This window comes from Ranitomeya imitator, chromosome 2 (assembly GCF_032444005.1).
Source record: "Ranitomeya imitator isolate aRanImi1 chromosome 2, aRanImi1.pri, whole genome shotgun sequence".
Classification (NCBI taxonomy): domain Eukaryota; kingdom Metazoa; phylum Chordata; class Amphibia; order Anura; family Dendrobatidae; genus Ranitomeya; species Ranitomeya imitator.
Window position 1 is genome coordinate 258,959,433 of NC_091283.1, and position 14,710 is coordinate 258,974,142.

The 14,710-nt window shown below is 45.7% G+C and overlaps 1 protein-coding gene across 1 annotated transcript in view; it reads left to right on the top strand.

Annotated features, from left to right (window-relative positions):
• Positions 1-276: 276 nt before the first annotated feature.
• Positions 277-14,710, top strand: part of LOC138662987 (zinc finger protein 773-like) — a 51,403-nt gene continuing 36,969 nt past the window's right edge. Inside the window, exons 1-3 of the mRNA XM_069749020.1 lie at positions 277-336; positions 14,182-14,331; positions 14,461-14,640. Of these exons, the coding sequence (XP_069605121.1) occupies positions 310-336; positions 14,182-14,331; positions 14,461-14,640 (357 nt within the window). The 5' untranslated portion in view covers positions 277-309. The remainder of the gene's footprint in view (positions 337-14,181; positions 14,332-14,460; positions 14,641-14,710) is intronic.

The following is a 14,710-nucleotide window of genomic DNA, read 5'->3' on the forward strand; positions in this document are numbered from 1 at the left end:
TTAGCTCCTGGTGTGGAGGCGATAGCACAATCATATGCCGCCATATACTAGACGTCCGGTAACCGGTAATAATTCCCTCATGTGTGGGGTCTATTTGTCTCCAGAGAAATCACACGTTACATTCCACACAGAACATTGTGTAGAAAAGGCGGCGCGAGGTAATTGTGCCAGTAGTGAGGGCGAATAATGGCGGAAATGTCACTGACTGAGGAGAAGTCTCCATGCAGCGTCTTCACTGCGGATCACGTGACCCCTGACTCCTCCCCCTGTGACCTCATCACAGGTCCTGTGCGCACAGAGCAGCCATATATGTGGAGTGCGGCTCTGCAGGTGGAGGTATGTGGAGATTCCCCATTACTGAGCGCGGGGACATTAACCCCTTCTGCACGGAGACTCTTTATAAGAATCATAACGTTGTTGTTCTGTTTCCTGTAATAGATACATACGAGCCAACTATGGAGGACAGGAAGTGAGGGAGCGGATTGTTCTCCTAGTACAGGGCCCCTTTCTTGGCCCCACACAGTGTAATGCCCCCATTATGCCCTGTAAGCAGGGTTCTGCCCCACACCCAGCTGCCTCGGGCACTTTACCATGAGCTGGTACCTCAGATTCTTCCCCGCACCCCTTTCCTTTGTTTGGCGCCAAATCTGTTCTGCCCTTGGGGCTCCGGCCTTTATAATATCAGTAACTGCGTCATCAAGGTCTCCTGACCAGGTGCACCCTCTAGACTCTTCCCTCCGGAAACCCTCCCTCTTCCCATTGATGTCACATGGTCCCGTCTGGACGGCAGATAGCAGTCTTTTTGTACAAATGCAGCACAGCCCTGAGGAGTCTTTTTTATGACTCTCCTTTTTACACCCCTTATGTAATATATATGATGGCGCTCACAGTATAATGTTCTCATAGTACCGCCATACCCCCCACACACAGTATAATCTTCTCATAGTACCGCCATACCCCCCACACACAGTATAATGTTCTCATAGTACCGCCATACCCCCCACACACAGTATAATGTTCTCATAGTACCGCCATACCACCACACAGTATAATGTTCTCATAGTACCGCCATACCCCCCACACAGTATAATGTTCTCATACTACCGCCATACCCCCACACACAGTATAATGTTCCTACAGTACCGCCATACCCCCACACACAGTATAATGTTCCTACAGTACCGCCATACCCCCACACACAGTATAATCTTCTCATAGTACTGCCATACCCCCACATAGTATGTTCTCATAGTACCGCCATACCCCCACACACAGTATAATCTTCTCATAGTACCGCAATACCCCAACACACAGTATAATGTTCTCATAGTACCGCCATACCCCCACACAGCCAGCATCTATAGTCTCATAGAGATTCATAACACTGCCCAGGAGATGAAAATAACAAAGTGCACTCAGCTGCAATCTGGTGGATAAGATATTAATAGCTGACAATAATGGATGAACACTGACGGCTGACAATGGCTGCTTTAACTCATGCACAGTCTAGTAGACAGAGATAGATGGTTCCAAGGGCAGCCTGGTCAGACTTATAGGGACTTTTGACAACCAATCTGATAGGATATATCAGATTATGAGAAGACATTGGGGGGTGCTCCGGGCAGATCCAGGCTTAAAAGATTTCATCTCCCCTACACCTAGCATCACCTATAGAAGGGGGAGATCAATTGGGGACAAGCTGGTACATAGTTTATATCAAAGACCACAGGGAACAGGCACATGGCTTGAGAGAAAACCACTTGGATTTTTTAGGTGCGGTAACTGCTCTAAGTGCCAATATGTTAGACAGACTAAACAATTCAAGAGCGCGGCGAATGGCAGATGCTTTGACATTAGAGACTTTGGTAATTGTAAGTCATCGGGAGTAGTGTATAAGATCACCTGCTCTTGTCCCCTAGACTACATTGGCAAAACCACAAGGGAGCTTAGAACGAGATTTGGTGAACATCTTGGGGACATTAGGCACAAAAGGGACACCCCTATTGCCCGGCATGTCAATCAGGTGCATGGGGGTGCCCTGGAGGGTATCACCTTCTGCATGATTGAATTACTGAAACCAAAGCTAAGAGGAGGCGACTTTGATAAGACCCTCCTAAAACGTGAAGCAGAGTGGATCTTTCGTATGCAGTCCGTATCGCCACGAGGGCTGAATGAATCACTAACTTACACATACATTCGGTATACACTTTAAATCTCTGTTCTGCCCCTGTCTCAGGTTGCATTGTTAAATGGGGGGCCTTATTTTTGGAACCGTCATACTAACCCTACGTATTTATATTTTTTGTAGGTGTCGATTGTGACTAATATCTTTTTAGAAAATTGAACATTTTCCCATATCTAGTACCACACGGACACTTTTCAGAACCGTTCCTCTGGAATATTTTTATTATTTTTCATCATCCCTAATCATAAATGGGCCATTATAGTAGGCGGTTATACTGTAAGCGGATTTTTTATTAATATTATCATGTATCTACAGTTATTCAATGTATGCGCACATACGGGGCTCATTTGCCATTTAGTAGCGCACTGTTCATGTCTAAATAAGCGAGCGTGGAGGCCATGTATATACTATTACTGCGCCCTATTCATGTGCACCTTATCTAGAGCGCTTTTGCGTCTCTTTTGCGCCCTTGCAGGTCTGGTCTCCAGCGTTGCGTCCCGGATTAGGGCGCATGTGCTGGGTCGCGATATTGTTATCGACCTTTCTGCGCCGGCGTATGGGTTGCCTACCAGTGTGCACTTCTAATATTGTGCGCACGCGCCATCCACTTGGTTCATCACTGGCCCCCTCCTTGCACTCCGGAATGGAGCGCATGCGCCGCTTCGCTCTATTGCCTTTTACATGTGGCCCGTGCGCACTAGTTATCTATCTAAACAATGTCTGCCTCTCTTAGCATACTGCACAGCATTGTATTTCTCATCAAACATGGCGGCGCCCATCGCACACCATCTGGCGGGGTGTCGGTTCTGGGATATCACCCATTGTGGTATGTACTTTATTTCACATGCTCATTAATGATCCTTCTCTGATTGAGGGGGTGGGAACCCCATACTATTATGGACGTGTTTGTACCAATCGGTCCCGATGTCTGGACCCTGGATTTGTTTACTATACCCGGTGTTTCCGTAAATGATGGGGGTGGGTCCCTACTGATTATCTCCATTGGTCAGGAGGGTTTATCTGTCACTTTATAAGCGCCCCCCCATTGGGATCTTACTAGGTCTGCCCAGGCATCAGGGCACCTGCATCTTTGGCCTCTGGTTCGACATCTCTGCCCCCTGAGGAACCGTATGACGGGGAAACGCGTCGGGGCGTTGGCTGGCAGCTAAGTGGTTTTTTGGGGGTTAACACCCTTTTTGTTTGCTGCCCTTGGAACCATCTATCTCTATCTACTAGACTGTGCATGAGTTAAAGCAGCCATTGTCAGCCATCAGTGTTCATCCATTATTGTCAGCTATTAATATCTTATCCGCCAGATTGCAGCTGAGTGCACTTTATTTTCATCTCCTGTGCAGTGTTATGAATCTCTATGAGACTATAGATGCTGGCTGTTATGCTGGACTATTTAAACATCGCTGAATGTTTTGAATGTACTGATATTGAATACTCCTAATGGCTTTTTACGTTTTGCTGCCATGCACAGCTTTATCTTATACTGAACCAGGTCATCTGTTAGTATATCCCCCTTGCTACTATCCTCCCGTTAATTATGCATACAGCTCTATCTTTATGTGATATGCAGTAGGACTGGAGCATAAACGCTATGAGCATATAGGTTTAGATTTTTTTGCTCATCCTTTCAGCGTTTTGATTGTTCTATACGGGATTTAAATGCAGGGGGTTGATATATATATTTTTTGTGCACCTTAGTTTCCTTACCTTACGCTTTCTTTCATTTCTTTTATATGCTCATTGTTTTCCCACCTATAGTTTGCGAGTTATTTAACAGGGTGAGCAGGTGAGAGCCGCCGCGGAGTGGGGGCGCCAAAAATTCTATCAGGGTGCCAACCTCCACTGCTAGGAAGGGACAGCAGTTAAGCGTAGGGTCATTGTATTAGGCTAGGTGCACTATTAGATTCTTTTAGTATTTTTTGTGTTTCACTGAGAATTGGTATTTTTATGGTAATCTAATTAAAACTATATTTTTAAGGGGACAACATGTTACACAGTTTATAATTTCCCTATTACATATCTGATTTTCTTTGGCGTTCACCCTCTCCTTCCCATGATCACAATTTCAGCGATATCCACATTCCCATGACGGTGATACCACTGAATAGATTAGTGAATCAGGGAGTGGAAAGCTCCTGATCCACCATTCAGACTTCACTTCTGAGTCTGAGACTCCGTGCACTGCAGGCACAATGACGTCACTACATCACACCTGTAGTGCGGAGCCTCAGTACTCACACCGCACAGACCAGAGCAGCGCTCCTCAGGAACCGGGTTGGCTGAGTAGTGTGTGTTTTTTTTCCCAAATATCAGGAATTGTGGGGGCATCATATTAAGAGAAGAGCTGTTGGGACTCTCATACTGAATGTGTGGCTGGTAGGGGCCATTATACTGGGGTTGTGGTGGACTGTAAATGCCTACATACTGAGTGGGGGTTATTATTTTGTGTAGCAGGTTGTGGTGGCCATAATTAGAGATGAGCGAATATGTTCGGAAAACGATCGCCAAATATAAATTCGGCACAAATATGGTACATTCGGATTAATGATCAGTAACACGAGCATTATTCTTAAGATCGGAAAAAGGTGGTAACATTCGGTAAAAGATATAATAGAAGCCGGCAATACATGTGCCGCATTTAGTAAAATCACAGCCACCAGTGTGGGAGACTGGGGTTCAAATTCTGGCTCTGCCCTGTTGGACATAATATACCAGTAGTGGTTCATAACACTATGGTGCCTACCTCAATAAACATGAGAGTGTCACGAGTAGTGTTGAGCATTCCGATACCGCAAGTATCGGGTATCGGCCGATATTTGCGGTATCGGAATTCCGATCCCGAGTTCCGATATTTTTGCGATATCGGGAATCGGCATCGGGATGAATATTCATGTGTAAAATAAAGAATAAAAATAAAAAATATGGGTATACTCACCCCTCCGGCGGACCCTGGACCTTAGCGGTGTAACTGGCAGCCCCCGTTCCTAAGAATGAGCGGGTGAAGGACCTGCGATGACGTCGCGGCTTGTGATTGGTCGCGTGAGCGGTCACATGAGCGGTCATGCGACCAATCACAAGCCGCGACGTCATCGAAGGTCCTTCACCCGCTCATTCTTAGGAACGGAGGCTGCCGGTTACACCGCTAAGGTCCACGGTCCGCCGGAGGGGTGAGTATATCCATATTTTTTATTTTTATTCTTTATTTTTTACATGAATATGGATCCCAGGGCCTGAAGGAGAGTTTCCTCTCCTTCAGACCCTGGGAACCATTCCAGGATACCTTCCGATATTTGTGTCCCATTGACTTGTATTGGTATCGGGTATCGGTATCGGCGATATCCGATATTTTTCGGATATCGGCCGATACAATCCGATACCGATACTTTCAAATATCGGAAGGTATTGCTCAACACTAGTCACGAGCAAAGAGAGTCATGCCGGCTCAGACGTCGCCTGGATTAACAAGGTCCGCGTCAGATGTCGAGGAACCAGTATAATCTGATGATAAATGGGCTACTGGAACAAACCATACATGGACAAGGCATGAGAACCTGGATCTGATGAAATGCTACTATAACAGCAGACCAAATGGGAGAGGATATACAGTATGAAGCATATGAGGAATCTCTGGATGAATACAAGACCTGCATGTCCACTGAGAAACAACTAGTTACCCAATGTTTCAATATCATAAAGAGAAAGCTATTAGCACAACTTGAGATGGATCAACTGCACTGCAGATCCACCTCACATGAAGACCTGGAAGAACAACATGTGCAACCCCGTAAAGATCCTAATCCAGCCCTGCTACTAGAGAGCACTGCAGCTGGTCTGAATCAGAAGATCTTAGATAAACTAAATACCATCAATACCAGAGATCGACTGCCAAGGCTCAGCAAAGAAACCCCACCAGACAGTATGGTAGAGGATGCCAATAGAGCAGCTCTTGCATCAGTAAATACCACCACCATAACTCGGACTAATAACCTGATCTATGCTACTGCCTCAGCAATCATGGAAATGCTTGGCTGTACAACCAGCAAGAACAACAGAAGTACGTGCTCCCCTTGGAAAAGAAGACTCTAGACAAAGATCAAGGTGCCACGAAGGGAAGTCAGCCAACCATCAGAAATAAAGAAGTGTGTAAAGGTCAATAATAAGACCAAGCTGGACAAGTACAAAGGCCTGACCCCAACTGAAGAGACTGCTAAACAAAGGCTCACAGCACTCGCTGCAAGACTAGGGAGATACATTAGAGAAGCTGAGGCCAAAAAGATAAATGCCCTGTTCTCCAAAGAACCATCCAAAATGTACTCCCAACTACAGAGGAACAGCACAAAGGCAGCAACTCCACCAATAGCAGAGACTGAACAATACCTGAGGAACATATGGGAGAAGGAAAAAACACAACACCAGTGCAATGTGGCTGCAATATCTGAGAATGAAACACGGCAAGCACATAGTGCAAGAACCAGTCACCATTACAGAAGCAGACATCCAACAGCGGGTCAAGAACATGAAGAGCTGGACAGCACCTGGCCCAGACATGATCCTCACCTACTGGCTAAAGAAATTCACAGCGGTACATGAAAGCATGGTAAAGCAGATGAGCCAACTGCTAGAAGCAAGCCACCACCCAGCTTGGCTAACACAAGGAAGAACAGTGCATCACAAAGGAACAATTTCATCCAACTACCGCCCAATAACCTGCCTTACAACAACATGGAAACTTCTGTCAGGCATCATAGCCACCAAGCTACAGAACCATATGAACCAGTACTCTAAGCACCAGCTCCTAGTAGATAGAGCAGTGGCTCAAGACTCAAGATCCAGACAGACCAATCTCAGCACAGCCTGGATTGATTATAGGAAAGTCTTTGACTCAATGCCACACACATGGATCTGTGAATGGTTGGCTCTGTACAATGTCAACATGAAATTAAGAACCTTGCTCAGAAAATTAATGGGGCTATGGAGAACAACATTGGAAGTCAACTCAACACAACTAGCACAAGAGACCATCAAAAGCGGCATATACCAAGGTGGTGCACTGTCCTCATTGCTGTTCTTCATAGGCTTGAACCCCTTCAGTCAGATAATTACAGAGTCTGGCTATTTATATAAGTTCAAGAGTGGAAGCCCCATCAGCCACCTCCTCTACATGGATGACATCAAGCTGTATGCGAAAAACGAATGAGACATCAATTACTGATCCACATGACAAGGATCTACAGTGAAGATATCGGGATGTCCTTCGGACTGGAGAAGTGCGGCCGGTTTGTAATAAAGAGAAACAAGGTAGTCAAGACTGATGGAGTGGAATTACCAGTAGGGCACATAGCAGATGTACAGACATGCTACAAGTACCTCGGCATCCCACAGGAATACGGTAACCATGATGAGGAAGCAAGGAAGGCAGCAACATCCAAATACCATCAAAGGGTAAGACAGGTCCTGAGGAGCCAGCTCAATGGGAAGAATAAAATCAATATATTTATGCCCTGACAGTTATCAGATACCCTTCTGGCATAGTGTGCTGGCCAAAACAAGAGATGGGAGCTGCAGATGTGAAAACACGAAAGCTCCTCACAATGCTTGGAGGTCTTCACCCTAAGACTAACACCCAAAGATTGTACACCAACAGAAAGGAGGGTGGTCGAGGCTTGATAAGTATCCAGGCCACCATCACGGATGAAACGAGGAGTACCCAGGAAAACATCAGAAAAATGGCACCAAAATATGAGATGCTGAGAGAAAGTTTAAGGCAGCAACAATAACAGAACAGGAACATGAACTGCCATGGCAAGACAAGCCGCTGCATGGGATGTATCATCGACAGATAATGGAGGTGGCTGACATGAAGAAAACCTACCAATGGCTGGAGAAAGCTGGACTCTGAGACAGCACAGAGGCACTAATCATAGCGGCACAAGAGCAAGCACTAAATACCAGATCCATAGAAGCAGGAATCTTCTACACAACACAAGACCCAAGGTGCAGACTATGCAAAGAAACCTTAGAAACTGTCCAACACATAGTGGCAGGATGCAAAATGCAATCAGGAACAGCGTATGCTGAAGGCCACAACCAAGTAGGGGGAATTGTATACAGGAACATCAGCAACGGCATATGGGCTAATTCCCCCTAAATCCAGGTGGGAGACCACAGAAAAAGTGGTGGAGAATGAAACGGCTAAAATCCTGTGGGACTTCAAGATCCAGACGGATAAGCAGGTGTTGGCTAACCAACCAGACATTGTGATAGAAGACAAGGATCAGAAGACAGCAATGATAATAGATGTGGCAGTGCCAAGTGACAGCAACATCGGAGAGAAGGAATATGAGAAGCTGGAGAAATACCAGGGCCTCGAAGGAGAACTGGAGAAGATGTGGAACGTAAAGGCAACAGTGATTCCAGTGGTGATAGGAGAACTTGGAACAGTGACCCCCTAAGTTGGAGGAATGGCTACAACAGATCCCAGGAGCAACATCTGGGTTCTCTGTCTAGAAAAGCGCAATGCTGGGAACAACTAAGATCCTGTGCAGAACCCTCAAACTCCCAGGTCTCTGGTAGAGGACCCGAGAATGAGAAAGGACAACAAAGACCACCTCCATTGGGGTGAGAAGGAAGTTTGTTTTTATAAATGTCAGTGACACAGTGTATATATATTACACAGATAGAAGAAAAGGCGGTAATTCTGAAGCCGCGGTAGTGTAAAATCGCTACAGGAGGTGACAGGATAGAAGTCATGGATTACATACAGTAAATACAAATAGAATAGGTAGATATATAGATGTCAGTGACAAATACAATTAGAACATTGGGTGCAGCTTACTGTACATGTATTTAATTAATAAAAAAATGGTGTGGGCTCTGGGATCCCCGCTAGCACCGTGAGGAAGTCGCACAATGCAGAGGCGAGTTCACGGGAGAATTTCACTGCAGTGAATTTCAATTCGCCTCTGCACTGTGCGACTTTCTCATGGTGCTAGCGGGGATCTCACTGAGGTCACCGCAGTTCAGCCCGGATGGGAACGCAGCCTCAGTGATGTCACCGCTAGTCACTGACGCTGCGCTCGCAGCAGCTCATTCACCAGTGGTTCTCAGCCTGGACGGTCACATCTTGGCACCGTCCAGGTTGAAAATTATTTCTCCCCCAGACATGGATTATGGCATGGAACAGAACGACAGACAGGTATGGTATATTGTTGTTTTTTTATTTTAGTTTTAGTACAAGAGATCGATGGCTTTGGTGAAATTAGGCGAGGTCGTGAGTATGGTGTTACGGAGAAGCGGGGTCAGTGGGTGCTCTTGTCCGCTGGCCCGGCTGTCTTTAGCAAGACTGCATGGACCACGGCTCATACCACTGAACGCCCGCTCTATCTCCCAGTGGCCAATACACTACACAGACAACACAGGGTTAAGGTAAAACAGGGTGGCAATACTTTATTGAACCACGGCACACAATAGCAAACAGAGCATTCCCAACATGCCTGGAATTGTATGGGTAAATGGGCGCATATAAAATATCACTGCGTCTCCACGTGTTTCCAGTATGACATGATGTCAGAGCTCCCAGGGTCGCTACTCCATCTGTGGATGAAGGCACAGAGAAGGGGTAACGACAAGCATAGGGAGATGACCAAGAACTGTCCATAGAGTCCATACAAGGTCCAAAGCCAGTTGACAGGATATCAGAGCTCCCAGGGTCGCTACTCCATCTGTGGATGAACGCACAGAGAATGGGCAGCGACAAGCATAGGGAGATGACCAAGAACTGTCCATAGAGTCCATACAAGGTCCAAAGCCAGTTGACACGAGAGTCACCACCTGTCTTATCGGACCATCTCCATGGAACCAGGCGACCAGCGGGTCCCAACCCTAGCTTTCTCCAAACATCCATGGTGCAGAGATGGTCACTGGATCAGGTCTGTGTCCTTTCAACTGGAGCCGAAAACCCCTAGGTCGTATCCTACCTTTCTTATGTCGGTAGTGTGGTTTGCAGAATGTCTGGCTGGTAGCTCTATTACTTCAGACCCTCCCCTCCCCCCCAGGATGTGATCTCTGATTCTTTTTATACCCAAGGCATGTAAGCTATTTTTAGAATTACCCAGTGTCCTTTAGTTCAACATCAATATACGGCAAACAATGGTGATGAGATTACATAGTACTACTTGACCATTCAATCTATTTGCACAGTCTTTCCTTCTCTGCTTTAGAAGTCACCAAGCTAGATCTGGAATTCAATGCACAATTAGCATATCAGCACACATCAATAAACAAAGGTAAACACTATGTACAAGTCACTGTTACAGACTTACACTGTATGTTAAATGGTATCAGTTTGCAAGTCTGTCTTCTTGAACCACCAGATATAAACACTTAAATGCACAAGCCAATATACAAATGAAAAGTCAGTTCTTATTGGTTTGCAAAAAGGTAGCTGTCTGGGTAATTAAGATACAATCTGGTTTCTTCACATATGGTTTAATTGAGATTATTAAAGGAGTCTGTGTAATTTTTTCAATTCTCTTTATTCTTGCTGTGTCTTTATTTACCATATAACTATAGGATTAGTAATGGATAGGTGTCTTACTTTCATTACTAAGCAGTGGGCTTGATGTCACCTGACAATACAAAGGTGACATCAACTACACAAATTTGAACCCCACTTGCCACCGCTACAGGGCAAGTGGGAAGAGCTGGACTAAGCACCAGATTTGGCTCATCTAATAGATGTGCCTTATCTGGGCAGCTGCGGGCTGCTATTTTAAGGCTGGGGGGTCAATATCCATGGCCCCTTAGCAGCCTGAGAATACCAGCCCCCAGCTGTCAGCTTTAGAAAGGCTGGTTGTCACAAAATGGGTGGACCCTATGCCATTTTATAAAATTATTTATTTAAATAATTTAAAAAAGAGTGTGGGGACCCCTTTATTCTTGACAACTAGCCTTCCTGAAGCTGACAGCTGAGGGTTGCAGCCCCCAGCTGTGAGTTTTGCCTGGCTGATTATCAAAAATAGGGGGGACCCATGCCTTTTTTGTATTATTTATTTACAGCACAAGAGCAGCTTATGAATACCCCCCATCATCTGCTCCTGCGCTCACAAGTATGTTCACACTGGGCATTTTTGCTGCATTTCTATATGATAATTTTCATCTGCTTTTTCTATTACCAGCAAAGTCTATGAGATTTCAGAAATCTCATACACATAGTTTTTTTTTGTCTTCAGGATTTTGTGCTTTGCTGCGTTTTTATGACATAGAGCATGTCACTCCTTTCAGCAATTTTGCTGCATTTTTCACCCATTGACTTGAATGGATGGTAAAAAAATGCTGCAAATATGCAGGTTGACCTTTTTTGTAGCCGTAAAGTCAAGGACAGCCGGATGTGACCTCACACTCGGCTCTGCTACCTCTAGATGGCAGGCTGCATGATGCATCCATACAGTCTGTTATTGAGCAGAGTGGACCCGAACCCCATTCATTTGAATGGGGGGGCCCAACAATACAGTGTTGGACATGCTGTCATATGCATGACAGCACGGCAAACACCCCTTCTGAACGGCGGTGAAACCATTCCCGCCGGTCAGAGAGCTGCAAATCCCCCACTGTCAAAAGATAGCGGGAGCGCTCAGCTGTGATCGGAGGTATACAGGTTATCTCCAGTCACTGGTGTCAGCTGATGGGACAACTGCTCCCATCTTCCGACACCTGCTGCTGGGGGCTGCAACCCTCAACTGTCAGCTTCAGCAAGGCTAGTTATCAAGAATAGAGGGGTCCCCACACTGTATTTTTTAATAATTCTCCCGGTGAACTCGCCCCTACACCGTGCAACTTTCTCACGGTGCTAGCAGGGTTTCTCACCGAGGTCACCGCAGTTCAGCCCGGCTGGGAACGGAGCATCAGTGATGTCACCGGCAGACACTGAGGCTGCGTTCCCAGCAGCTCATTCACCAGTGGTTCTCAGCCTGTACGGTCACATCTTGGCACCATTTAGGTTGGAAACTATTTCTCCCCCAGACATGGATTACGGCATGGGGCAGAACGATGGAGAGGTGAGAGACATTGTTGTTTTATTATTTTTGGTTTATTACAGGAGATCGAGGGCTTTGGTGGAATTAGGCGAGGTTGTAAGTATGGTTTAATTGAGATTATTAAAGGAGTCTGTGTTATTCTTTCAATTAAAGGACTTTTTTCTGGGTGTCTATGTTTTCTTACAATGTGACTATGCGGTTAGTAATGGGGGCGTCTTATTGATGCCTCTCCATTACTAACCTCGGTGCTTGATGTCACCGGACAATACAAAGGTGACAACAACCCCCCAACTATTACCCCACTTGCCACCGCTAAAGGGCAAGTGGGAAGAGAGAGGCTAAGTGTCAGAATTGGTGCATCTTAGAGATGTGCCTTTTCTGGGGTGGCTGAGAGCAGATGTTTTTAGCCTAGGGGGGCAGTATCCATGGCCCCTTCCTAGGCTATTAATAGCGACCCGCAGCTGTCTGCATAGTCTTTGCTGGTTATTAAATAAAGGGGGACCCTACACCACTTGTTTGGGTCCCCCTATATTTAATAACCCCCCATTCCCCCATTTTAAAAGCCACTAAAGGCTAAGTATACAGTTGTGAACTGATATTACTAGCCTGGGATGCTCCATGGGTATTGCCCGCTTCCTAGGCTATAAACAAACTTCTGTGTGCGAATCAGACCTGAGATCTAACGTGATAGAAGATTACAGTGCGGGGAAGACGGGAAACTGTTGTGAATTCTGCTCTTGGGCTCCCTCCGGTGGTTGTAAGTAGTATTTTTGTGAGTTCTGCTCTTGGGCTCCCTCCTGTGGTTTTGAGTGGTATGGCTGCTTCTTGGATTTAGTTTCTGCAGCTGTTTTCACTGATCGTCTTATGGGCTCGGCTATTTTAGTCTGGCCTTAGCCCTCATTCAATGCCAGTTGTCAATTGTTCCAGCCTGGAGTCATTGCTCTTTGGATTTTCCTGACACTCTGACCAGTTCTACTAAGCTAAGTTCTTGCTTGTCCTTTGCAGTTCTCTTATTGTGGACTTTATTGTTCAGTACTGTCTTTGTTTTTGCTCATTTGTCCAGTTTATCAGTATAGATCTATTCAGCTAGCTGGAAGCTCTGGGCAGCAGAGTTTGCCCTCCACACCTTTAGTCAGGTGTGGAGATTTTTGCATTTCTCTGCGGTGGACTTTTCCTAGGGTTTTTTACTGACCGCACAGTGCTCTTTCCTGTACTATTTCCTATCTAGCTAGAAGTGGCTTCCTGTGCTAAATCTTGTTTCATACTACGTATGTCATTTCCTTCTCCTCTTACAGTCATTATATGTGGGGGGCTAATCTATCCTTTGGGAATTTTCTCTGAGGCAAGATAGTTTTTCCTGCTTCTGTCTTTAGGGGTAGTTAGCTCTTAGGCTTTGACGAGATGCCTTGGCCAAGTTAGAAGCATTCCACGGCTGCTTCTAGTGTTGTGTTGAGCTTAGGGACTGCGGTCTTTATAGCTGCTACCTGCTCAGAGCTAGTCCCATGTCGCTCCTTAATCACCAGATCATAACAGGAAACCTTCATATAGACGGCCGGTGGTGATGGAGTCAGTGACCGACTCTGGCCATATATGTTTCTAGAGCCGTAGTAGAAGATGAAGATGTCGTCCTCATCATGAAGTAGTTATTTCTCATTTCGCGTGTAATGAATATCTCCTGCAGTATTGCTAATGCTGATTCCAGGGTCGGTAAATGAGACGAGAATTAGCGTTATGGAAGATGAGTCTATGAGAAACGTATTCAGCTGCCGACTCCAAGGAAGAAACTGCTTGTGGTCTGTGGCCTAAATATATCGGTTTATTAGTAGATGTAAAGAAGGAAACTAAATACTGTAAAATAATAAATCTCCTCATATGTTTCCCTTATTATCTCCAGTAATTGTATTATTACAGGATTCTTATGATGTTACATCGGCTCATCTTCTCATTCAGGTCTCTACAATATCGGATCCTCTCAGTGAAGATCTTCTACAAAAGAAAATTTTCCAGATTTACCCATCAAAGATGGATATGGACAGAGACAAGATGGCGGAGAGGATATTACACCTCGCCCTAGAGATCCTCTTCCGGCTTACTGGAGAGGTGAGAGATTCTGATGACGTCACATTACATCATTCTTATCTATGGGAATAACAGATGGACAGAACTGGAGAGGTGAGGACTCTGTCAATGTCTGTAGTGAGATTTATTAATGTGTCTCTCCATTACCAGGATTACACAGTGGTGAAGAAGACCTCTAGTGATCGCTGTCAGGACCCTGTGTCTGAGGGATGGGGAAGACCCCTGAGCCCAATCACGGGGCCTCCACCTCACCCCCTGATCCATGAGGACATCAATGACCAGAAGATCCTAGAACTCACCTACAAGATGACTGAGCTGCTGACTGGAGAGGTGACACTGCTGGGAATGCTGGGACATTATACAGTAACACTATGAAGGGATCGGGGGATGACGGTATCAT